The sequence below is a fragment of the Mustela nivalis genome (assembly GCF_964662115.1).
Source record: "Mustela nivalis genome assembly, chromosome: 16".
NCBI classification, from domain to species: Eukaryota; Metazoa; Chordata; class Mammalia; order Carnivora; family Mustelidae; genus Mustela; species Mustela nivalis.
In genome coordinates this window covers 64224747-64244910 of record NC_139035.1, presented here as the reverse complement: position 1 = coordinate 64244910, position 20164 = coordinate 64224747, and the positions used below count along the sequence as shown (strand labels likewise).

The window sequence follows — 20164 nt, the reverse complement described above, 5'->3', positions numbered from 1 at the left end:
TCTGCTGCCACTCAGTCTGCCTGTGCACGCTCTCTCCACCCCCCCTCTGATAAATAAATAAAATCTTAAAAAATAATAATAATAAATAAAAAAATAAAAAGATTTTTAAAAAAAATTTGTCAAAGAGGGAGAGAGCGCGTGCGCACGCACAAGGGGAGGGAGAAGCAGGTGGAGGGAGAAGCAGGCTCCCCACTGAGCGAGGAGCAGGATGTAGGACTCCATCCCAGGACCCTGGGATCCTGACTCAAGCAAAAGTCAGAGCTTAACCAACTGAGCCACCTTTTCTTTTCTTTTTTTAATATTTCTTTCATTATTAGTGAGTAGGAGAAATATCTTCATTTATCTACTGAACACTTACATTTCTTCTAAGTTGTCTATTTTCCCATTAATTTTTTTTTTTTTTTCTGGGACACCTGGGTGGCTCAGTCCGTTAAATGGCTGCCTTTGGCTCGGGTCATGATCCCAGGGTCCCGTGATGGGAGTCCCACATCGGGCTCCCTGCTCTGTGGGGAGTCTGCTTCTCTCTGCCTCCTCTGCCTGCTACTCTGCCTGCTTGTGTGCGCTCTCTCTCTCTCTTTCTCTGACAAATAAATAGAAAATAAAAACTTAAAAAAATTATTGATTTCCTTTGTGGTATGTAGTAATTCCCACTGACAGACAGTAGCTCTCGTATAGTCAAATACCTCTTCCCCCCATTTTCCTTCCCCACTGCCCAGTGAGAAATCAGAAGGGAAGGTTCACGCATCACGCAGACCGTTTCGGCCGTCCACAAATTCCGTCACGACTCCCACGAGACTCCGACACTGCTCGGAATCTACTCCCACATGAACGATGGCCTCCGGTTTTCGAGCCACTCAGTCTACCCCAGGCACTGTACCAAGCAATCTCATACATTATCTCACTCCAGTTCTTTTTTTTTTTTCAAGATTTTTTTTTATTTATCTGACAGAGATCACAAGTAGGCAGAGAGGCAGGCAGAGAGAGAGGAGGAAGCAGGCTCCCTGCCGAGCAGAGAGCCCGATGCGGGGCTCGATCCCAGGACCCTGAGATCATGACCTGAGCCGAAGGCAGAGGCTTAACCCACTGAGCCACCCAGGCGCCCCTATCTCACTCCAGTTCTAAGGAGAACGTTAATCATGTGCGTTTTAGGGGCGAGAAAGCAGAGCTTTAGAAACCTCAAGTAAGTCGCCCAAGATCACACAGCTTGTTAGGGGCGGTTTCAGGATTCCAAAGCAAAGCCCCTGTGACTCCAAATACCAAGTTCCCAAACCCCTTGTTCTAATGCACCTTACTAGATATCCAAGATATCAGCAGACGTCTGAATTTTTACATGCATAAATGTAAATTGTTCCCACCCCCAAGAGGCCTCACTTCTCTGCCCTTCCCATTCGAACGTTCTAAGAGACACCGCTGCGCTCTCAGCCCCTTGCCCTCCGCCTCCACCCACTGATCCTCAGGCTTCGGGGTTCCCGAATCTAGGAAAGGAAGAATGAGGACGCCCCGTTAAAGATGAACTTCAGGTAAAAAGCGAACACTCCCGGAACATCATTTCGCTGTTTCTCCGGACTTCCGATTCAACCAGGCGTGCAGTATTTCCTCCGGCAACCTGAGCAAGCGGAGCTCGCCGGGGTGACGGGCCTCCGGGTCCCGCCTGCGGGTAGGACAAAGCGCCCCATGGAGGCCCTGGACGTCGGTAAGGTGCAGCCCGCGCCCCGGGGAGAGGCAGCCGGCTCTCGTTTCCGAAAATGCCAGACTTAGATGCGAAGGGCCCAGGGCAAGACCCGACCCCCAAGGCCACTCCCTACAACACGGTTATCAAAAACGCCAACAGGTCGCCGGACCCTGGGACGGGGCAAAGCCGGGGGCAGTGGCCCCCGGAGAAGAGCGAACGGAAGGCGCCGGGAGCAGCCCTCCGGGGCCTCCGGCCGTGCGGGCGCCGCCACAGGTGCACCGCGTCCCGAGGGCGCTCCGGAGACACAGGGCCACGGAAGGGCCGCCAGGCCGGCCCGCCCTCCTCCCCTCGGCCTCCGGGCGCGCCCGGCGGGCCCCGCTCGGCCTCGGTCGCCCCCGCGCAGCGTCGCGCCGACACCCAGCCCCCGAGCCCCCATCCCCGGTTTTCTCCACTACCTTTGACCCGCGCGCTCTTGGTCTCGAATTTGGTTAGCATCCTTCAGGCCTCCGGCTCCGAGGCGCCGACCCAAGCCCCGCCACTCCCTGCTGCCCTTCGGCTCCCTCCACGTCAGCGCCGCGGCGCGCCACCTCCCGGAAGCTCCCCCACGAACTTCCGGTCCCAGGAGCCCCGCCCCCGGGACCACAGAGACGACACCGGTGTTGGCCTAGAGAAGCCACTGCCGGACAAGAGGGGAGGGGAAGCTTCCGCTCAGCCGGGAGGCAAGATGGCCACGGCCGGGGGCGGCTCTGTGGCCGACCCGAGGAGTCGGAGTCTTCTTCGCCTTGTGTCTTTCTGCGTCCTGCTGGCAGGTGAGGCCTCCTCCGCCCGTGAGCTCTGCTGCGTCAGAGGAACCTTCCGAATCGGCCGGCCCGCGACTGCCGCCGTCCCCCCTCTGGTCCCCTCTGCCCCTGTCCCCGCACCCAGTAAATCCTCTTTCTCTTTCGTTCCCGCGACAGAAGTTCCCCCTTTTGCCTGGACTTGGCTTGAGGGTCCCTTCTCCCCCGCGACACAGGGTCTCCCCATTTGCTCCTCCGGGCCTCCTCTGGACCTCCAGCCTGACCCGCCCCCTGCGTCGGCGGCCTGGTTCTCCCGCGGCCCCCGCCCCCGCCCCCGCCCACTTGTCAGAAGACAGGTGTCGGGCAGCTCGGCTTGGAGCCCGCGCGGACGCTGTCGGCTGAGCGCGGCCGGGTTCGGCGGGTGCAGTGCGGCCCCGCTCGCTCCCGGCTCCGGGGATTCCGCCGAAAACCCGCGTCCCTGGGCTTTGCCTCGGTTTGTCCTATCAGTGAAGTGAGGCGAGGTGGGCGGTGGGCGCTCTTGACTGCTGAGACCGTGGAGCAGTGATTCAAGGAACTCGAGGCATTTACAGTGCACAGAAATGTTCGCTTACGCACCTTTTTGTCCTGCTGTAGGTCTTTCTAGTTGGTCGAGCCCTAAAATGCAGACGTGCCTGGGTCTGACTATGACCCTTCCTTCCCCTCAATTCATGTTGTCTTTAAAGAGCCCCAAAGGAAGGGCGCCTGGGGGGCTCAGTGTTCAGTATTGGCCTCTGGCTCGGGTCATGATCCCAGGGTCCTGGGATCCAGCCCGGCATCAGGCTCCCTGCTCTGCAGGGAACCTGCTTCTCCCTCTCCCAACCCTGCTTGCGATCCCTCTCTCACTGTCTCTGTCAGATAAAATCTTTTTTAAAAAGCATTGTATTTATTCATTTGACAGAGATCACAAGTAGGAAGAGAGAGAGGAGGAAGCAGGCTCCCTGCTGAGCAGAGAGCTGGACGTGGGGCTCCATCCCAGGACCTGGGATCATGACGTGAGCCGAAGGCAGAGGCTTTAACCCACTGAGCCACCCAGGCGCCCTGAATAAATAAAATCTTAAATTAAAAAAAAATTCCCAAAGTCACCCCACACCATAGCCACACACAAATGACCTATGGATGTTGCATTAAGTGACTCATCTGTGGCAAAAGATTTCTCCCAATTCTGTTCAGACTCCTGGAAAAATGTCTCAGACTTCTTATTGTAATCTCTGTCATTAGATTCCTCTTATCCTTTTATGAACCAGGTAGATATATACACACAAGGTGGAAGGCAGAGGTGTGCTCACCCAGGCTGCCAGAAGCAGGCACTTCCGAGGCTACATGCTTTTGCTTTAGGAAATGAAGTTTTCCTTCTTTTGCTTTTGACATAAGTTGCCCTAAGTGAAACTTGTAATAACTCCCTGTGGCACCTAGCTGTGTGCGTTCATTGACTCCAGTAATGTGTCCAGGAAGTGAGAAGAATTTCCCTTAGTCCCATTTTAGAAAGTATGGTACACCCAAGCCATACAGCAAGTGAATGACTTGATAGTGCCAATGTCTGTCAATGGTTTCTGACACTTGTTGTCTTCTGATCAGGTTTCTGCAGGGGAAATTCAGTGGAGAGGAAGATCTACATCTCCGTAAATAAAACAGCTCCTTGTGTCCGTCTGCTCAATGCGACACATCAGATCGGCTGCCAATGTGAGTTGAGGTTGGGATTTGTGTTTGTGGCCATTGACATTTCAGTCTGTGCCCTCGATATGAAGATCCGAGTTCTGCCTGAGAGTCTCAGCACCCAAGTCAGGCTGTGTGGGCAGAAGTGATAGAGAACTATTTGTCAAACCAGGCGAGATGGTCGTTAAGTGTTGCATACCTAAGCTGCTTCTAATACAACTCGTTTAACTGCCACGACAGACCCATGAAATTGATTCTCTTATTATCCCTGTTTTACAAACGACAAAAATGAGACTGAGAGAAGCTGAATGACTTTTCCAAGGTCCTCATGAAACTAGCAATTAACTGATGAAACTAGCAATCGAGCCCCACAGTTCAAGTTCTAAGCCAGGACTCTTAACCATCCGCTACTTAAAGTAGAAAACCACTGTTTTCTAAGGAGAAGCCTCGTATTCTGTGGAGCCCGCCATCACCCACTCTCTGAACAATCTTTTCAGAACTGGAACCGGCTCTCTTAAGGCAGGGGACTGTTTGTAGAGAAGGCACATGAGAAAGCCAAACAGTTGCAGGAGGAATTAGTAAAGCATTCGGATTTGTCTTTGTATGTTTTGTAAGTGTGTTCCCAAAACAGCGTATCCTGACAGTACAGTTATAAAACTGTGCAAGGGGAGAAAGCAGTGGTGTGAAGGCCGGACCCCAGTCCCTCTGCGGCTTCACTTGTCTTCAGATTTTTGTTCTCCCGTGAATAGTCATTCTGTCAGAAGGCAGTTGGGCAGTAAGCGGGAAACGTAGAGTCAGATCTTGGGGGTTATTAAAGTTTTATTTATTTGAGAGAGAGAGAGAGAGAGCAAGTGTACGTGAGCAGGGTTGGAGGTTCGTGGGAAGGGCAGAGTGAGAGGGGGGTGGCAGATTCCCTGCTCAACAGGGAGCCGGATGAGGGACTCAATTCCGAGGATGCTGAGACGGAGACCTGAGCCAAAGGCAGAGGCTTAACTGACTAAGCCACCCAGGTGCTCCAGATCTTTGTTTCTTCATCATCAAATTGGTCACGTCTGAATTTCAGTTTACACCTGCCAAGTGGCTAAATTACACACGCACAAAGCTGAAAGTCAAACTCCCTTCTCTAGACTCTTACCAATGGCGGCTGAGTGAGCAGCGTGGTCCCAGCAGTGAGGACTGTGTGGTCGCCGGAAACCTTCCAGGCTGGCAGGAGGACACACACACCGGCAGTGAAGGGCTTGCTTAAGGTCCTTCCCGGAGCTATGCTCTGTGTTAATTGTGCCATGTCCTTGGTGCAGGAAGTTCTGGGGGTAGGTTAACTGGCTCCAAACGATTCCACATAAAATTTGCAGACTTTGTCCTTAAACTGGGTTTGTGGGTGGCAGAGAGCTGGGTCCAGCATGGGCTGAGATCACACTTGCTGGTCTTGCTGGGACTCCACTCTGGTGCCAAGAGGCTCTGGTGGCGTGAGGGCCCCCCTCCTCCTGGAGGTGTGCTCTCAGATAGCCTCTCTGGGAACGAGTCATTCTGCTTCATGTTCTTAGAGCAGCTCCGTGGGAAACAATAGCCTGTAGACATGAGCCAAGTTCCAGGACAGAGAAATGACAGGGGAGGGCTTGGGCTCTGGCCACTTCCTCGGGAAGAGCTTAACTCCTTTTCAATTTATTTCTAAGTCTTACTTCATATTTGTCCATCCTGAGCAGGCTACACCCTCTTTAATTAGGATTGCTAGCATGATAAACTTAAGGAGAAAAAGACGTGGGTTTGATTTCCTGACCATAATTCTTTCCTTCTATTGGCCCCTTTTAGTTAGTTATTTGTTTAAAGATTTTATTTTTAAGCAATGTCTACACCCAACACGGGGCTCGAACCTGCAACTCAGAGACCAAGAGTCATACCCTCTAGTGACTGAGCCAGCCAGGTGCCCCGTCGGCCCCTTTTAAAGTTCTCCAAGGGGGCTATGTGTAGGTTTCTTCCTTTTCCTCCTTTCTTTACTTTTTTAATCTGTCACCACAGTATGAGACGAACAAGGGTGAAAAAGTTTCTCCTCATTGACGGCCCAGGGAAAGTGAGCAAGCTACTCCAGACGACATAGCCACCAGCTGGAACCCAGGTCAGAATGCAGGTGTTTCGGTCCAGTGTCCTGGCTTGGCTTTCCCTGTGCTCCTTGGAGCTGCAGTGAAACATGTTTTGTTCCCAGAACAGCTCTTCCTTTCTGCACATTTTGTGTGGCAAGGACTCCTGCCTTTCATTGGACCGAGAGCCGCAATTGGTAGCTAGATCTTTATTAAAGTTATTCCAGATTCTGATACTACTCTAAAGTTTATTATTTTCACTATCACCAGGAATTTCTTAGGTACTTACTCTCTGTAAGATGTAGCTGAAGGTTGGGTACTTGCTTCCATGTCTAGATTTTACCAAATCTCATGGAAGAAACCTTCTTCTTGGCTGACAGTTGGGATATGCTTAAGGTTTTGCACAAGTTAGAGATATTTCACTGCCTTGACCTCGAACCGTAATTCTCACGACTGGTTCTATGTAATAAAGAACCATATGAGGGGTACCTGGATGGCACAGTTGGTTAAGCGTCTGACTCTCGGTTTCCACTCGGGCTATGAGCTCAGCATCATTAGATCAAGCCCCATGTCAGGGTCTGAGCCCAGCGCAGAGTCTGCCTGAGGGTTCTCTCTCCTCTCCCTCTGCCCTTCCCACTCATACACGCTCTTTCTGTCTCTCTATACTAAGTGACTCTTAAAGCAACAATAATAATGGCTGTCTGCAGCAGGTTTGGAAAGTGGACATTGAGGGGCCTCGCCTGTAGAGATTTAGTAGATCTAAGGCCCGCGTATCTGTATTTTTTAAAACTCGAGAGTGATACACAGCAAGGGTCGAGAACTACAGCTCTGAGACAATATCCGAATAACACTTCCAATTTTCTGTGGGGAGGCGGCTTGTGGGGAGACCGTGGGATGTCTCTTCATGGGTCACTAGGGACTTGACGGGCATTTGGGACTATGAACCCTCCATCCTCTACTGTGGTGCTTCCCAGTCTTTGTCATTCATGAGACACATAGAAAATGTTACTTGGGTGGCATCCTGGTGTATATGGAAATGGATGCTATTTGTAGGCATCCTGGGCTACGGGGGATGAGTTTGCTCCTAGCTGGGAGTGACCAGCCTAGGGTCTTTGGAAAACCTGGGTCTCCAGAAATGAGGGGGGGGTCAATATCAGCTCATCGTTAATCCAGCAAGCCCCATCAGTTGGGAAGGTGTAGAGACCCCAAAGTTCTTTATTAATCTTACCCAAAACTGGCTGAAAGCAAGTAAAATCATTCCCAATTAGGGCAGAGGAGTGGATACCCAGGAGTTCTCCTGAAGCCAAGGGAGTCTACACATGTGTTCTCACAAAGGAAGATTCAGTGCTAGAACTCTGAGCGAGGGATCTAGAACCTGCCATTTCCTGGAGAAAATACAGTTTGAGAACTTTGGTGTCTGCTGTCCTAGAAATTTGTTTGTATGCCTACACTTACAGTTGAGGGTTGCGTGCAAGAAAATGATCATGTAACTTTTCCGAGATTTAGTGAATAAAGCCTCTAGTGTGTAGATTTCTTGGGCTCTCTTGTCCCCCAGTCAGGCCCACCAGCTGGTGGCCCTCAGATGGAGCTGGGTGACTCAGCCTTCGGTTCAAGTCTGGGTCTGGAGATGGTGGCATCCACCCAGTGTCCTGAGCCAGGTTTGGGGGATAAATGATCTGCAGAATCAGGCAAAGTCAGAATTGTCAACTGTGGGAGCTTTACTGTGACCCATTCTGTCCTGGCAGCTTCCGTCAGTGGGGACACAGGGGTCATCCACGTGGTGGAGAAGGAAGAGGACCTGCAGTGGGTGTTGACCGACGGCCCCAACCCCCCTTATGTGGTTCTGCTGGAGGGCGCCCTCTTCACCAGGTGAGGGCTGTGTGTGCCTGCTGGGAAGACCCAGCAGAGAGGGGACGATTTGGAGGACCATCCTCACATCTGTGAATAGAAACTTCCCTTGGCCGCCCTGGTCTGATCAGGGAAGGGGGCAGGGTGGTGGGACTGAGTCTCAGAAGACACATCCACCATCAGGGGAATCATGTTGGTGACCTCATAGATAGAGCTCCGGGGAGTAAAGACCCCAGGGAGGAAGGAGGGGTCCCTAGGGTGAGATTAAGCCCTGAGCTCCGGTTGGGTCATCAGCTTCACTTACGAGTTAGAGATGGAGAAGCAAGAAAGGAGGCAACAGCTGTGGCGGTTTTTGTTTGTCCTAATTTTTTAAGTGTATAGTTGACAAACAACATTGCATTAGTTACAGGGCTACAAGGAGTCAGTGGGTTGGGTTCCATTAGTTCCCCATTTGTTTCCATCCTTGGGCAGATATTGGGACACTAATAACCTTCCCACCTTCCTTCCTGGCCTCCCTGTTTCAGGAATCTGATGGAGAAACTAAAGGGGAGAACCAGCCGCATCGCTGGCCTGGCCGTGTCCTTGGCCAAGCCCAGCCCCGCATCCGGCTTCTCTCCTAGTGTGCAGTGTCCCAATGATGGGTTTGGTAAGAGCTCCAAAGGATCAGGGGACATCCCACCACCCAGAGCTCACTGCTGCTTCAGCGTCATGTCTTTGGAGGGGTTGGGGGTACGCATCTGTCTGGACGTCTGTCTGTGCGTCTGTTTGTATGTAGGGGAGCAGCTGACTCCCAAACAGAAGATGGTGTTTCTTAGCGTCAGTCATGCCTTCCATCTGCTGCTTCCCCTTCTTCCCCTTCTCTCATCGTCCCTTTCTGTCACGAGCTCCGTCCCTCATCAGCCAGCCGCGGGCTCCCTGCTCCCACTGTCTGTTTTACTCTAAGTGGTGACAGGTTGATGCTTGCTTCTCTGAGCCCCCCCTTTCCTTGGAACTCTTGGTCCCAACCCAGTGATATCCTAGCCCTCCTCCCTCGCTGGGTCCCTGAGCGCTCGGAGTCCCAGCAGTCTGTCCCCCATCCACCCCCGCAGGCATTTACTCCAACTCCTATGGGCCGGAATTTGCTCACTGCAGAGAAATCCAGTGGAACCCCCTGGGAGATGGTTTGGCTTATGAAGACTTCAGTTTCCCCATCTTCCTTCTTGAAGATGAGAATGAAACCAAGGTCATCAAGCAGGTAATGACTGCCAGCTCCTAGCAATTCTAGTTCCAAAGAGCAGCTCTGTAGGCGCTTCGCCTGTTCGGAGGGACCTCATGTCCCAGCACGCCACTGAAAGACAGTTGCTCCAAGAAGAGCCAACACCTGTATTTTTCTCACATTTCCCTTCCCATTTCTATCCTGCCTGCTCTTACAGTGTTGACAGTTCAGGCTGGAAGAAAATAGAAACAGTAGTTGCTGTGAAGTGAGGTGTGGAGCCCTGGATAGGAGCCGCGAACATGGTAGAAAGAGCGTCAGACTAGGCGTTGAGAGAGTCAGAGACCTCTGACGTTCTTTTTCAGTTCCGGCCAGTTGCTAATTCTGGTCTAGCTTCTTTGTGCTGACACGCAGGGCAATTAGGAGATTTGTTCCATAGTTTCACAGCGATGTCTAAGTGGTCTTGAATTTGTTCTTTGATCCTTGGTTCACTGCTCTGTACATCAGATCGCTTTAAGAACTTGAGCCAGGCCATTTGGGATGGGGTGGTGTCGTCCACCCCAACTAAGGCATTGAGCCTGTGGCTGTTTGGGGAGGTTTTCTCTTGGACCTTGTACACGCTGGGTTTGTACCAGGATAACTAGCTCAGGGACAGATGTGACAGTGGCTTCCTGACGGGGCTGGGCCCTCTTTCTGGGATGTCTGGGCAGGACTCCATGCGAGCTGCCTCCGTGGGGTCTGTCTCCCTCCCTAGTGCTATCGCGATCACAACCTGAGTCCGAACGGCTCAGCGCCCGCCTTCCCGCTGTGCGCCATGCAGCTCTTCTCCCACATGCACGCTGTCCTCAGCACGGTCACCTGCATGCGACGCAGCTCCATCCAGAGCACCTTCAGCATCAACCCAGGTAGGCCAGGTCTAAGGCCCGCCGGGGACACTGGGGGGCTGGGGAGCGTGGGAGGGACAACTGCAGGCAGGGAGCGTGCGGTGGCAGATGCAGAAATGATTCTGAACAGCTGAGGCCACTAGTCCCTGAAGTGGGCAGAGCAGAGAAACCAACCTTGAGCAGCGGAGACAGGAGAGGATTCCCAGGCCCACGGGGCAGTGGGCGGAGGAGTCTTCCATGCCGTGTCTGGGGCTGCGGCGTCCCCTTATGCCTGTTGCTGTCTCCCGTGTCCTGCTCAGAAATCGTCTGTGACCCCCTGTCCGACTACAACGTATGGAGCATGCTGAAGCCTATAAATATGTCTGGGATGTTAGAACCCGATGACAAGGTTGTGGTTGCTGCGACCCGGGTGAGTGTTGGCCCCTGGTCAGGGTGGACGGAGCCGATCCCCGACGGGCTGGCAGGCCTCGTGCGGGCTCAGGTTTCCGGCTTGCTGTGGTGGGGAGCCTCCGTGGAGAGGGATCTGGGCTCTGGGCCTCCCCAGCTTAGCCATCATCCCAGCCTATGAACATTCTCTTGGCTAGAATAGGTTCGGGGGCCTGGGGCCTTGTCCTAATGGCCATTTTCAAAGCCTGCCTCCCCTGCCTTTTCTGCTGTGCCCAGCTGGACAGTCGTTCCTTTTTCTGGAATGTGGCCCCAGGGGCTGAAAGTGCCGTGGCCTCCTTCGTCACTCAGCTAGCTGCTGCTGAAGCTCTGCAGAAGGCCCCTGATGTGGCCACCCTTCCCCGCAATGTCATGTTCGTCTTCTTCCAAGGGGTAAGGAAGCACTCTGGCTAAGGTGGAATGGGGGGGAGGGGCGGCAGGCAGGGCCAGTGGGGGCGTGGCTATTGTCTGGGGACGATCTGGGCACTTGATGTAGGTGGTTATTCAGCAGAGAGCGTCTGGATGTAACTCCATGTGTCTCCCCTGAGAGTCCCACATTTTCGGAAGCTTTTGCACCCTGACATGAAATCGCTGTGCTGCAGTCCCCTTGTCCCCTGCCTGTTACTTTTATTCTCTCAACCTTTTCACTGCCACTCCCACCCAAGGGCCCTGAGGCCCCTGGCTCTCCCCACTGCCACCACAGCATGGCCCTGGAATCAGGGAACAGCAGCCGTGGCTGAGTGGGCAGAGGGGAGGGAGAGGCAAGGAGCAGGCACATAACAGCTGATGTTCGCCTCGGGCCTTTGCCTAGGCTGCTCTCCCGTTTCTGGGCTCGAGAAGTCCTGTGATACACACGTGTGAGGGGTGGTCACAGCTGGGAGGCGGGGTAGGAAGGAGGGCGGAGTCACGTGACTGCGTGAGCTGGCTGGCAATTGTGATGACATGGGACAGTAGCCTTCATGCCTTGAGCCTTGGTGATCTGGCCTCCCAGGACGGAGCCTGCCCTGACTCTTGGGAATCTCTGTTCCGTTTCCCACCCATCTCTACCCTCAGGAAACCTTTGACTACATTGGCAGCTCAAGAATGGTCTACGACATGGAGAAGGGCAAGTTTCCTGTGCAGTTAGAGAACATTGAGTCATTCGTGGAGCTGGGACAGGTGTGCAGCGTGTGTCCTCACCCCTTCCCTCCTCCTTCACGCTGCCGCCTCTGTGTCCTGTTGTCCCTGCTGCTGGTGCCACCACCTCTCCCCTTGACTTTTCTCTGACCTTACGCCTTTCTCCCGGGTACGGGCCACAGTGGACACCAGTGATACGTGTTGTGTCTTCATCCTCCCCCAGGTGGCCTTAAGAAATTCACTAGAGCTTTGGATGCACACAGACCCCATGTCTCAGAAAAATGGGTCCATACAGAATCAGGTAATCTGAGCATCTTTCCTCCTCACTTCCTGTTTCATCAGCTTACCATATGGGCACCCCTCACCCGAGCCCTATCCCCTGCACCAGCCCTCAGGACCTGTGAGACAGGACCTCAGGTTAGGTACCAGCTAAAGGATGGCCAGCATGGCTGTTTCCGCTTCCCAGGAAGAGCTGTGAGCACAGCTCGTGTGTTGGTTTCCTGGGACAGGCAGTTCTCTGACTCCGTGCCTAGCGGTGGACGGGGGAGCGACTAGCTCCTTTCTCTCTGCTGCCACACCGGCCTGCTGGTCCAGGCTGCCCTGCCCGATGTCCAGCTGCTTCAGACTCTCTACCCAGATTGTCTTCAGCATTCCTCACCACTTGCTCAAAACCTTCCTCAATCTCAGGGTCCAGCTTTAGGCCTGTTTTACTCATGAGGTGGTCTTCCTGCCCTTCCGGTGTCCGTGCACCCCGCCCCGCTCTGGGCTCCCGTGTGGCAACCCGTGCGGTTTTGTGGGAGCGATTTGCTCTTCTAATTCTGCACAAGTAGGAAGTTGAGCATCTAGTGAGACTAAGACAGTGTGAGCCGCAGGACACTCAGCCTCAGTTCCCAAGGGCTTGAGGAACTGGGGTGCAGGAGGCCTGGGGGCATCTCCCAAGACTCGAGGGAGATGGCCCTGTGGTCCTGGAAGAGACCTCCGGCCACCCCGAGCTAACCCATTCCTGCAGGTAGAGGCCCTCCTGAGCACACTGGAGAGGAGCGGAGCCGGCGTCCCCGCCGTGGCCCTCCGGAGGCTGAACCAGTCCCAGCCCCTCCCGCCGTCTTCCCTGCAGCGCTTCCTGCGGGCTCGGAACATCTCCGGCGTTGTCCTCGCGGACCACTCCACCGTCTTCCATAACCGGTAAGAGTCACCGAGGCCACATCCTCGTTCCAGGAGAGAATCTACGCTGTAGTCTGGGGTCTGTGGCAGGGGGGATGTCTCTGTGTCCAGAAAGAGCCCCACCCTCCCCTGCCCCCACAGCATCCTCTTCAGAGCTCAGGTCGATTCGTGTCTTCTTCTCAGTAGCCTGCTCACCTCCAGGCCAGGCGCCTCATCTGACTTGGCATCTTGGAGAACAGGCCCCGCTCAGCCTTCGCTGGCACAGAGCATCCTTGCTCAGCCAGCCTCACCCTGCTCTCCGGAGGCCTGGGTCCCCAGGGCTGCCAGCAGAGGGCAGCACCTCTCGCAGGAGCTGGCCGTTGGGGGGCTGCCCCAGGGTGCTGTGCCGGGTGTGCAGATAGAACTCGTGCTCGGAAGTGTACCGTGTGCCTGCCGTTGGGGCAAAAGTGTCCCCTCCAGATGAAGGGACTCCAGAGAGAAGGGGTGAGGCCCTGTCGGTCACATCTCTCCTGGTCCTGGGCACCCCAGACTGCCCCTAACTGCAGCCCTAGGCTATCGGGGGACTTCTCACTGGGGCCGGATTGCTAGGCCCCCAGCTCCCCTTCCCTCTGCCATGAGACCAAACGGGTTTCCGAGTAAAAACACTTAAGTTTCAGTTCTCTGACTCCAGCCAGGGAGGACTTTCTCATTTATTTGGGTGCAGAGATGCTTCCAGAGCTCAGGTCAGCACTCTCCTCCCTGTCTGACCTCCGCAGCACCTTGGGGTCAAGATGGTCATTTGCACACGTTCAGCCTCGCTCCTGTGGGGGCCAGCGTATGTCAGGGCTGAAGGCTAGAAGTGCTCTGCTGGGCTTCAGAGCCCACATATGCCTGGGCTCCCCGAGGACCTGGTGCAGTGCGGTGCGTCTGGGAGCAGACCCGCTCAGCTCCCTCTGCCCCAGCCCACCCTCAATGCTGACGTTTGTTGGAAGCGCCGCACGAAAGCTCTAGTGATAGCGCGCGTGCTTCCAGAAAGTCCTCTCAGCCGTCCCGCACGTCTGCAGCCCAAGCAGAGGGGGAGAGCGTCTCTTCCGTTTGAGGCTTCCCGGGAAGGGGGCCTCCTGCATTCCTGATCTCATTTGCCTTTTCTCGCGTGTCGTTAGGAGGGTCCTTGTATTGAATCGCTCCTCTCCCGTCTCCCGGTCCCCACGCTGTCTTCGATGTGGAACCCTCGTGCTCTCTTCCCTTCCTCGGAGGATGAAAAGAGAGAGGCTCCTGCAGGAGGGGCCTGGGAGGGGGCTAGGGCAGGGCGCTGGCCGCGGGTGGCCGAGGCTCACGCGCCTCTCCCGGCAGCTATTACCAGAGCATTTACGACACTGCGGAGAGCATCAACGTCAGCTACCCTGAGTGGCAGAGCCCCGAGGAGGACCTGAACTTCGTGACGGACACTGCCAAGGTAGCACTCACCTGGGCGGGGAGCACAGTGAAGCTGCTAAGAGGTTAGAAGAGGTGCGCCATTCAGCCCCTTCCTCGCCGCCGCAGGCTCTGGCAGATGTGGCCACAGTGCTGGCACGTGCGCTGTACCAGCTCGCAGGAGGGACCAACTTCACCGATGCCATCCGGGCTGATGCCCACACGGTAGGGACAGGCGGACCCTGCCTCCTCGCCAGCCCTGTGCCTGCAGCAGCCTGCCCCATCCTCGTGCCACTGTCTCTTCTCCCAAACCTGGGAGCGCACGTGGGTGGAGCTCCCCGCGCCCCCCAGAGCCGGCCCCTGCCTCCCCAGCCCCTGGCCCACAACAGGGTTTCCCTGGAGAACTGGATCTCCAGATTGTTGCTTCTCGCTGCCCCAATCCTAGGTCACCCGCCTGCTCTATGGGTTCCTGGTCAGAGCCAACAATTCCTGGTTCCAGTCTGTCCTCCGGCAGGACCTAAGGTCCTACTTGGGTAAGCACGTGCTGTGGGAATGGCACCCTTGGCCAAGGCAAGGGATTGAGAGAGACCATCTTGGTTTAATCCTTTTTTTTTTCTCCTTTTCTGTTTTGTCCTTTTCTTCCCCTCTGTTTCCCTTTCCGTCTCCTGATACGTATCGGACCCATTCTCTTAACCTTCTGTTCTCGGGCCCTGCCAACCTCGGGCTCCTCTGTCTCACACCCACACCCGCCTCCCACCCTCCAAACCCTCCCTCCCCTGCGGCCTCTGCTCAGGCGATGGGCCTCTTCAGCACTACATCGCCGTCTCCAGCCCCACCAACACCACTTACGTGGTGCAGTACGCCTTGGCAAACCTGACTGGCCAGGTGGTCGACCTTACCCGAGAGCAGTGCCAGGATCCAAGTAAAGTCCCCAGTGAAAACAAGGATGTGAGTGGTAGTGGGTGTGGGAGGTGCCCCGAGGGCCTCTTTCCCCTGGGGAAGTTGGAGAATGTCCTGGGCCCGGCCGGACCCAAGGGGCTGGGATGGAGAGGCTGCAGCGCCTTAAATGCGAGTGTTGGAGAGGCAGTAGCCTGGGTGGAAGCAGACCCTGTCTAAGAGAGGATCACCTCAGCCCCACTCCATGGCCTGTCTTCCCGTGCAGCTGTACGAGTATGCGTGGGTCCAGGGCCCTCTGAATTCCAATGAGACGGACCGGCTGCCCCACTGTGTGCGTTCCACGGCACGACTGGCCAGGGCCCTGTCCCCCGCCTTTGAGCTGAGGCAGTGGGGCTCCACCGAGTACTCCACGTGGACGGAGAGCCGCTGGAAAGACATCCGGGCCCGCATCTTTCTGATAGCCAGCAGAGAGCTGGAGGTGAGCTGGGAGGGGCCGGGCGGGGCTTCCCTTGCGGCTGCTGCCTCTTCCCTCGCACCCCCTCCCGTCTCCCATTTGGCCCAGATGTGCCACAGAAACCACCTGTGACTCTGTCCCTTGTCAGCCGGCACGCCCCGTTAGGAAGCCTGTCTTCACGAGAGTCTGGGTCTGTACTCATGCTGGAGCGAGGCTCCCACGGAGACCCACGGAGGTGCTCCTCTGCTGGGGACCCCCCGCAGCTCCACTCCCAGCCAGCAGTGCCCCACCTGCTGCTCCTGGGATATGGACAGGGTCCCCCATTTCTTGAGCATCTGTCATGAGGGAACCAGTGATGTAATTGCCACCAGAGTCAAAAGTCATGGATCCTCACTTCAGGATGCTTAAACTCTAACTCAGGCAAGGGGGAAAGAAGAGCAGAGACCCTTTACTTCTCTTTCCAAACGGAGAGACTGGGTCTCCCAGTTGGGAAGATGTTGCCTCTGATTGCCCGACTTGGCGCTCAGAGCCAGGTCCAGAACTCAGAGCAAACTGGCTTGAGTTCTGAGAGCACCTCTGCCCTCCCCGCCCCTTCCCTGCCCCCCCGCCCCACCCGCCCGCAGTTCGTCACGCTGATGGTGGGCTTCGGCATCCTCGTCTTCTCTCTCGCCGTCACCTACTGCATCAACGCCAAGGCCGACGTCCTTTTCATCGCCCCCCGGGAGCCCGGAGCTGTGTCTTACTGAAGAGGAACCTGGCTTTCCCTGCCAGCTCTACTGTTCATGTCCTAGATCATGTGTCCCATGGGGACATAAACCACTAGTTTGTCACTGGAACCTCTCTGGGCCTGCTCAGACTGGAATTAATGTAAAGAAGTGCAACCGCCCAAAAGAAGGGAGGGAGAAGCAAGTCACCTGTCCTCTCCAGCTCCCCCTGCCCATCTCCCCTTCCATGGTTGGTCCTCACCCCTGCCAGATTCTGGAATGGCAAATAGAAGCTTCCTGCTCCTGTTCGACTCCTAGCTGCGCCCCCTCACTCACTTTCTTCAGGGTCCCTCCTCTGCCCTCGGTCCTCCCCAGGACCACCCTCTGCTCCCCAACCCACCCCGTATCTAACCATTTCCTGTTTGCTCACTGGGAAGGACAGGAAGGCCAGATGCCAGGGGCAAACTACGAGGAAGCCCTAAGGAGCAGGCCAGGCCGTCTGGGGCCCTCGCCTGCTGTCTCCCTCCTGCTCGCCTGTCCCCAGACCCTTCGGTGGCCCAGCAGGAGGTGGGCTGCTGGGTGGTGGTCCACCTCCAGCCACAGCGCTCATTGTGATTTTACGAAGCTGTAATATCTATTTTTGTTTTCTCTTCTCCGTGTGTATGTGTGTGCGCGCGTGCGTGTGTGTAAATATATAAATAGCAAGTTTCATTAAAATAGGCTGTCCCACGTGACCTGTACGTGTTCTTCCGCACCTTTGCGTTCGGTGACCACGACCAGAAGTCATGAAATTGTTAGCTCACGTGCTCTCTCTGGGTCTCTGGGGGCTCAAGGAGTGCGGCTCTGTCAGAAGCGGTGGAAGTCCTCCCAGCAGGCTCCCGGGGCGCCGCGGAGCCCTGGCTTCCCTCTTGCGAGAGCCCCGTTAGCCTCGTTTCCCGCTTCGTGTCGGACAGGCGCGTCCTCCTTCACTGCGAGACGCCAGCTCGGGTGCGGGAGTGAGGGGACCGGCCCTCGGGGAGAGACTGGTGGGCGGTGGATCTGGAGCGCTCGGACAGCATGTGGCAGGCTTCAGGGCCCTGGGGTGCCTCTGGAAAGGCCGCCCAGACGGGGGAGGCATCTGAGTTTCGGTCTGGAGTTCAGCGGCGGAAGCACCGAGCCCAGGAGGCTCGGGTAGCGTTCGGGAAGGGCAAGTTGTCCAGGGCGCAGCCAAGGAGGAGACAAGGCCAGGGCAGGTCACATGGGCCTGGGCTGGAATGCTGAGGGATTGGGCCTCCTGTTTCCCGTGGGCACTTTGTAGACCAAAACAGGCGTGGCTTCCGACTCTCCTGGAAAGAAAACCTTGGCTCTGGGCAAATACTCAGATTCCCTGGGTCTTTCTGGGAGCAAAACTGCAGAGTATGGCCGCACCGCTAAAGGCTGGGGTGGGAGGGGTGGGCAGCTGCGAGTCTGGGGAGGGGAAGACCCCTCCGGAGCGGTGCCTGAGGCCAGCCTTGTCCCCTCACTGCGGCCCTGAGGCCCTGGAGGCCCCAAGACCGCTGACCTGGGGAGGACCCGCCCCCAGTCCCTGGGGCTGGGCTGGTCACCTTCCTGCATCCCGCTGAGGGGCTGATTTTCCTTGAGGCTCCCCTCAGCAGACATGTTTGGGGTTGTAGGAGGTAGAAATGAGCCTGCTCCACCCCACCCCCACACCCCTCCTGGCCCGCACACTGTGCTGGCGGGAGGCAGGAGCAGCTGCCACCATTGCTGGGCCGACTCCTCGCCTCCCTCGGCCAAAAGGGTCTCCCAGCGGACAGGGCAGTGAGCTCCCGAGGCCCGCTGGCAGCTTCGGGAGGCAGGGAAGCGGCTGGGTACCAGCGAGGGGGCTGCACAGCGTGGGCGCCGGGACAAGACAAGGGGCCCAGCCTCCTCGGCTCAGGGAACGCTCCACACCAACGTGTCTTCCACCCCCCCCCCTGCCCCGTGCCACCCCGACCTCACAACCCTCCCACCCCAAATACAAAAGCAACAAACCGGGCTCTCCCCATGGCTCTTGGGGAAACCAAGCTCCATAGGTGGGGCACAGACCCCTTGCTGACCCCTTCAGGGGCCCCTTCGCTGAGACCTTGGTCTGGCTCCTCCCCTTGCACCCGCTGTGCGCTGGAGACCTCATGACCATGGTCATGGCTGGCAGCCGGTTAGGGTCACAAACCAATTGCCTCAGCCTGCCTCCCCCACATTTGCTTTGGGCCTTGCTCACCCCTGTGCCCCCTGGGGATGTGTCACTTCCCCTCCCTACTTCTACCCATGCGGGGCTTGAAGAGCTGACCACTCTGTCCCAGGACCCAGCCCGTCTCTACCTGCCACAGCCCCCTTGTATCTCAGCACCGAGGGCTCTCCCGACAGCCGGTGTTTCTTCCTGTGCTTCTCTCAGCCTTCCCAAAAGCAAGTGCTGGCAGATATTTTCATGGAGAGTCTGGTGTTCTGGACCAAGATCCCACCTTATTCAGTAGGACTCTGTTTCTTCGTGGAATCCTACAAGCAGAACTTAAGAATTGTACGTAGGAGCTAACTCATTCAACAAATGGGGGAAACAGTCGCCCAGAGTGAGTGAGTGGCTTGCCCAAGGTGTATTAGAACCGAGCTGAGACCAGAACAAGTCTTGTATCTGCACGGGCAGTAATCAACATTTACTGAGCACGGCTGTGACAAGGTGCTCTGTCCTGGCCTTGGAAAAAGCTATGGTGAGATGTGGCAGCTTCTCTTAGAGACTCAGGGTCCAGAGCCTGGATGGCAGAAAGGGCCAGGACACAGGATAAATAACCAGGCAGAGCAGCGCACGCTCCGTGAAAATCGGTGCTGGGAATAGGTTCTGCCTGAGCTCAGACAACGGAAGGCTGGCGTTGGGCAGGGGGCCCGGTGTGCCATGAACGGTCTGTGTGCTACTGGGAGGGGCCCGTGTTGCCTGCATCGTGCGGAGTCAGACGAGGCGCAGCTGTCCGGGGTCCCTGCTGGCTCTCACAGCCACCTCCATGTGGCCTTACTTCCACACCCAACTCCTCAGGGCAGCGGGGATGAAAGGTTGGTCAATTCTTGGGGCCCCGGGATGATTCAGTCTGTTCCGCAGTTAAGCAGCAGGCTCTTGGCTTTGGCTCGGGTCATGATCTCAGGGTCGTGAGATCAAACTCCCTGTTGGTCTGGCTCCAAGCTCAGCCTGAAGTCTGCTTGTCCCTCTCCCCCCGCATGCTCTCTCTGTCTCTCTCTGTCTCAAATAAATCAATAAGTAAAATCTTTAAAAAAGGGCAGACTGTGGATCAATTCTTGAACTTTCTAATGCTGTTAGGAAGTTTTCCTCCCAGAGAGGAAGGCTTGGGAAGCACTTATTGTGCTGTAACCCGAGGACCCTAGGAGTCTGGGGGTGGGCGGTGGGACACCAACACAGGGGCCATTGCAAAGTGACTCGGAGACTCAGGTCCCCGGCCCTCTGTCCTCCCTGAAGTTGTAGCTGAGCTTGGGAAGGAGAGAGCCCTTTCCAGGTCAGGGTTCAAATGGCCTGGGGTCTGATTTGTATTCCTTCCTGAATCCACACACAGAAGGTACAGGGGGCCCCACCGTCCTGCAGTGGAGACAGGCAGGCAGAGCTCTGCACCTTAGTCCTCAGCCACCAAGTTGTCCCTGAGTCGTCGGAATAGGGAAAACACTGGCAGAGCAGAGCGCAGGGGCCACCTCAGGAGGCCTCGAGATGACGCAACCCCAAGTAAGCCTCCAGGCTTAGGCTCCAGTGGGCTGGCCGCCGGGCGGGGCGGGGTGGGGGGGCGTGACTGGGGCCGGGACCCTGGGGTCCCCTTCCGCCCACACCTCCAGAGAGGACTTGGAGAAAGGGCAGGGAGAGGAGAGGAAAG

At 56.1% G+C, this 20164-nt stretch overlaps 2 protein-coding genes across 3 annotated transcripts in view; one reads left to right on the top strand and one right to left on the bottom strand.

Annotated features, from left to right (window-relative positions):
• The window catches only part of COPA (COPI coat complex subunit alpha), a 45332-nt gene extending 43017 nt beyond the window's left edge, over window positions 1–2315 (bottom strand). The window contains exon 1 of one of the 2 annotated variants that reach the window (XM_082704332.1): window positions 2128–2315. In XM_082704332.1, coding sequence (XP_082560458.1) covers window positions 2128–2167 — 40 coding nt within the window. In that variant the 5' untranslated portion in view covers window positions 2168–2315. The remainder of the gene's footprint in view (window positions 1–2127) is intronic. The other variant, XM_082704333.1, reaches the window with a different exon arrangement.
• NCSTN (nicastrin) lies at window positions 1407–17020 on the top strand. Its single transcript, XM_082704336.1, has 17 exons — window positions 1407–2481; window positions 4063–4167; window positions 7961–8084; window positions 8588–8709; window positions 9152–9297; window positions 10010–10160; window positions 10439–10548; window positions 10803–10955; window positions 11616–11720; window positions 11902–11979; window positions 12688–12860; window positions 14172–14274; window positions 14361–14456; window positions 14677–14764; window positions 15025–15179; window positions 15394–15606; window positions 16206–17020. Exons 1-17 carry the CDS (start codon window positions 1746–1748, stop codon window positions 16326–16328), a joined length of 2781 nt encoding a protein of 926 aa, XP_082560462.1. The 5' UTR covers window positions 1407–1745; the 3' UTR covers window positions 16329–17020.
• The last annotated feature ends 3144 nt before the right edge of the window (window positions 17021–20164 follow it).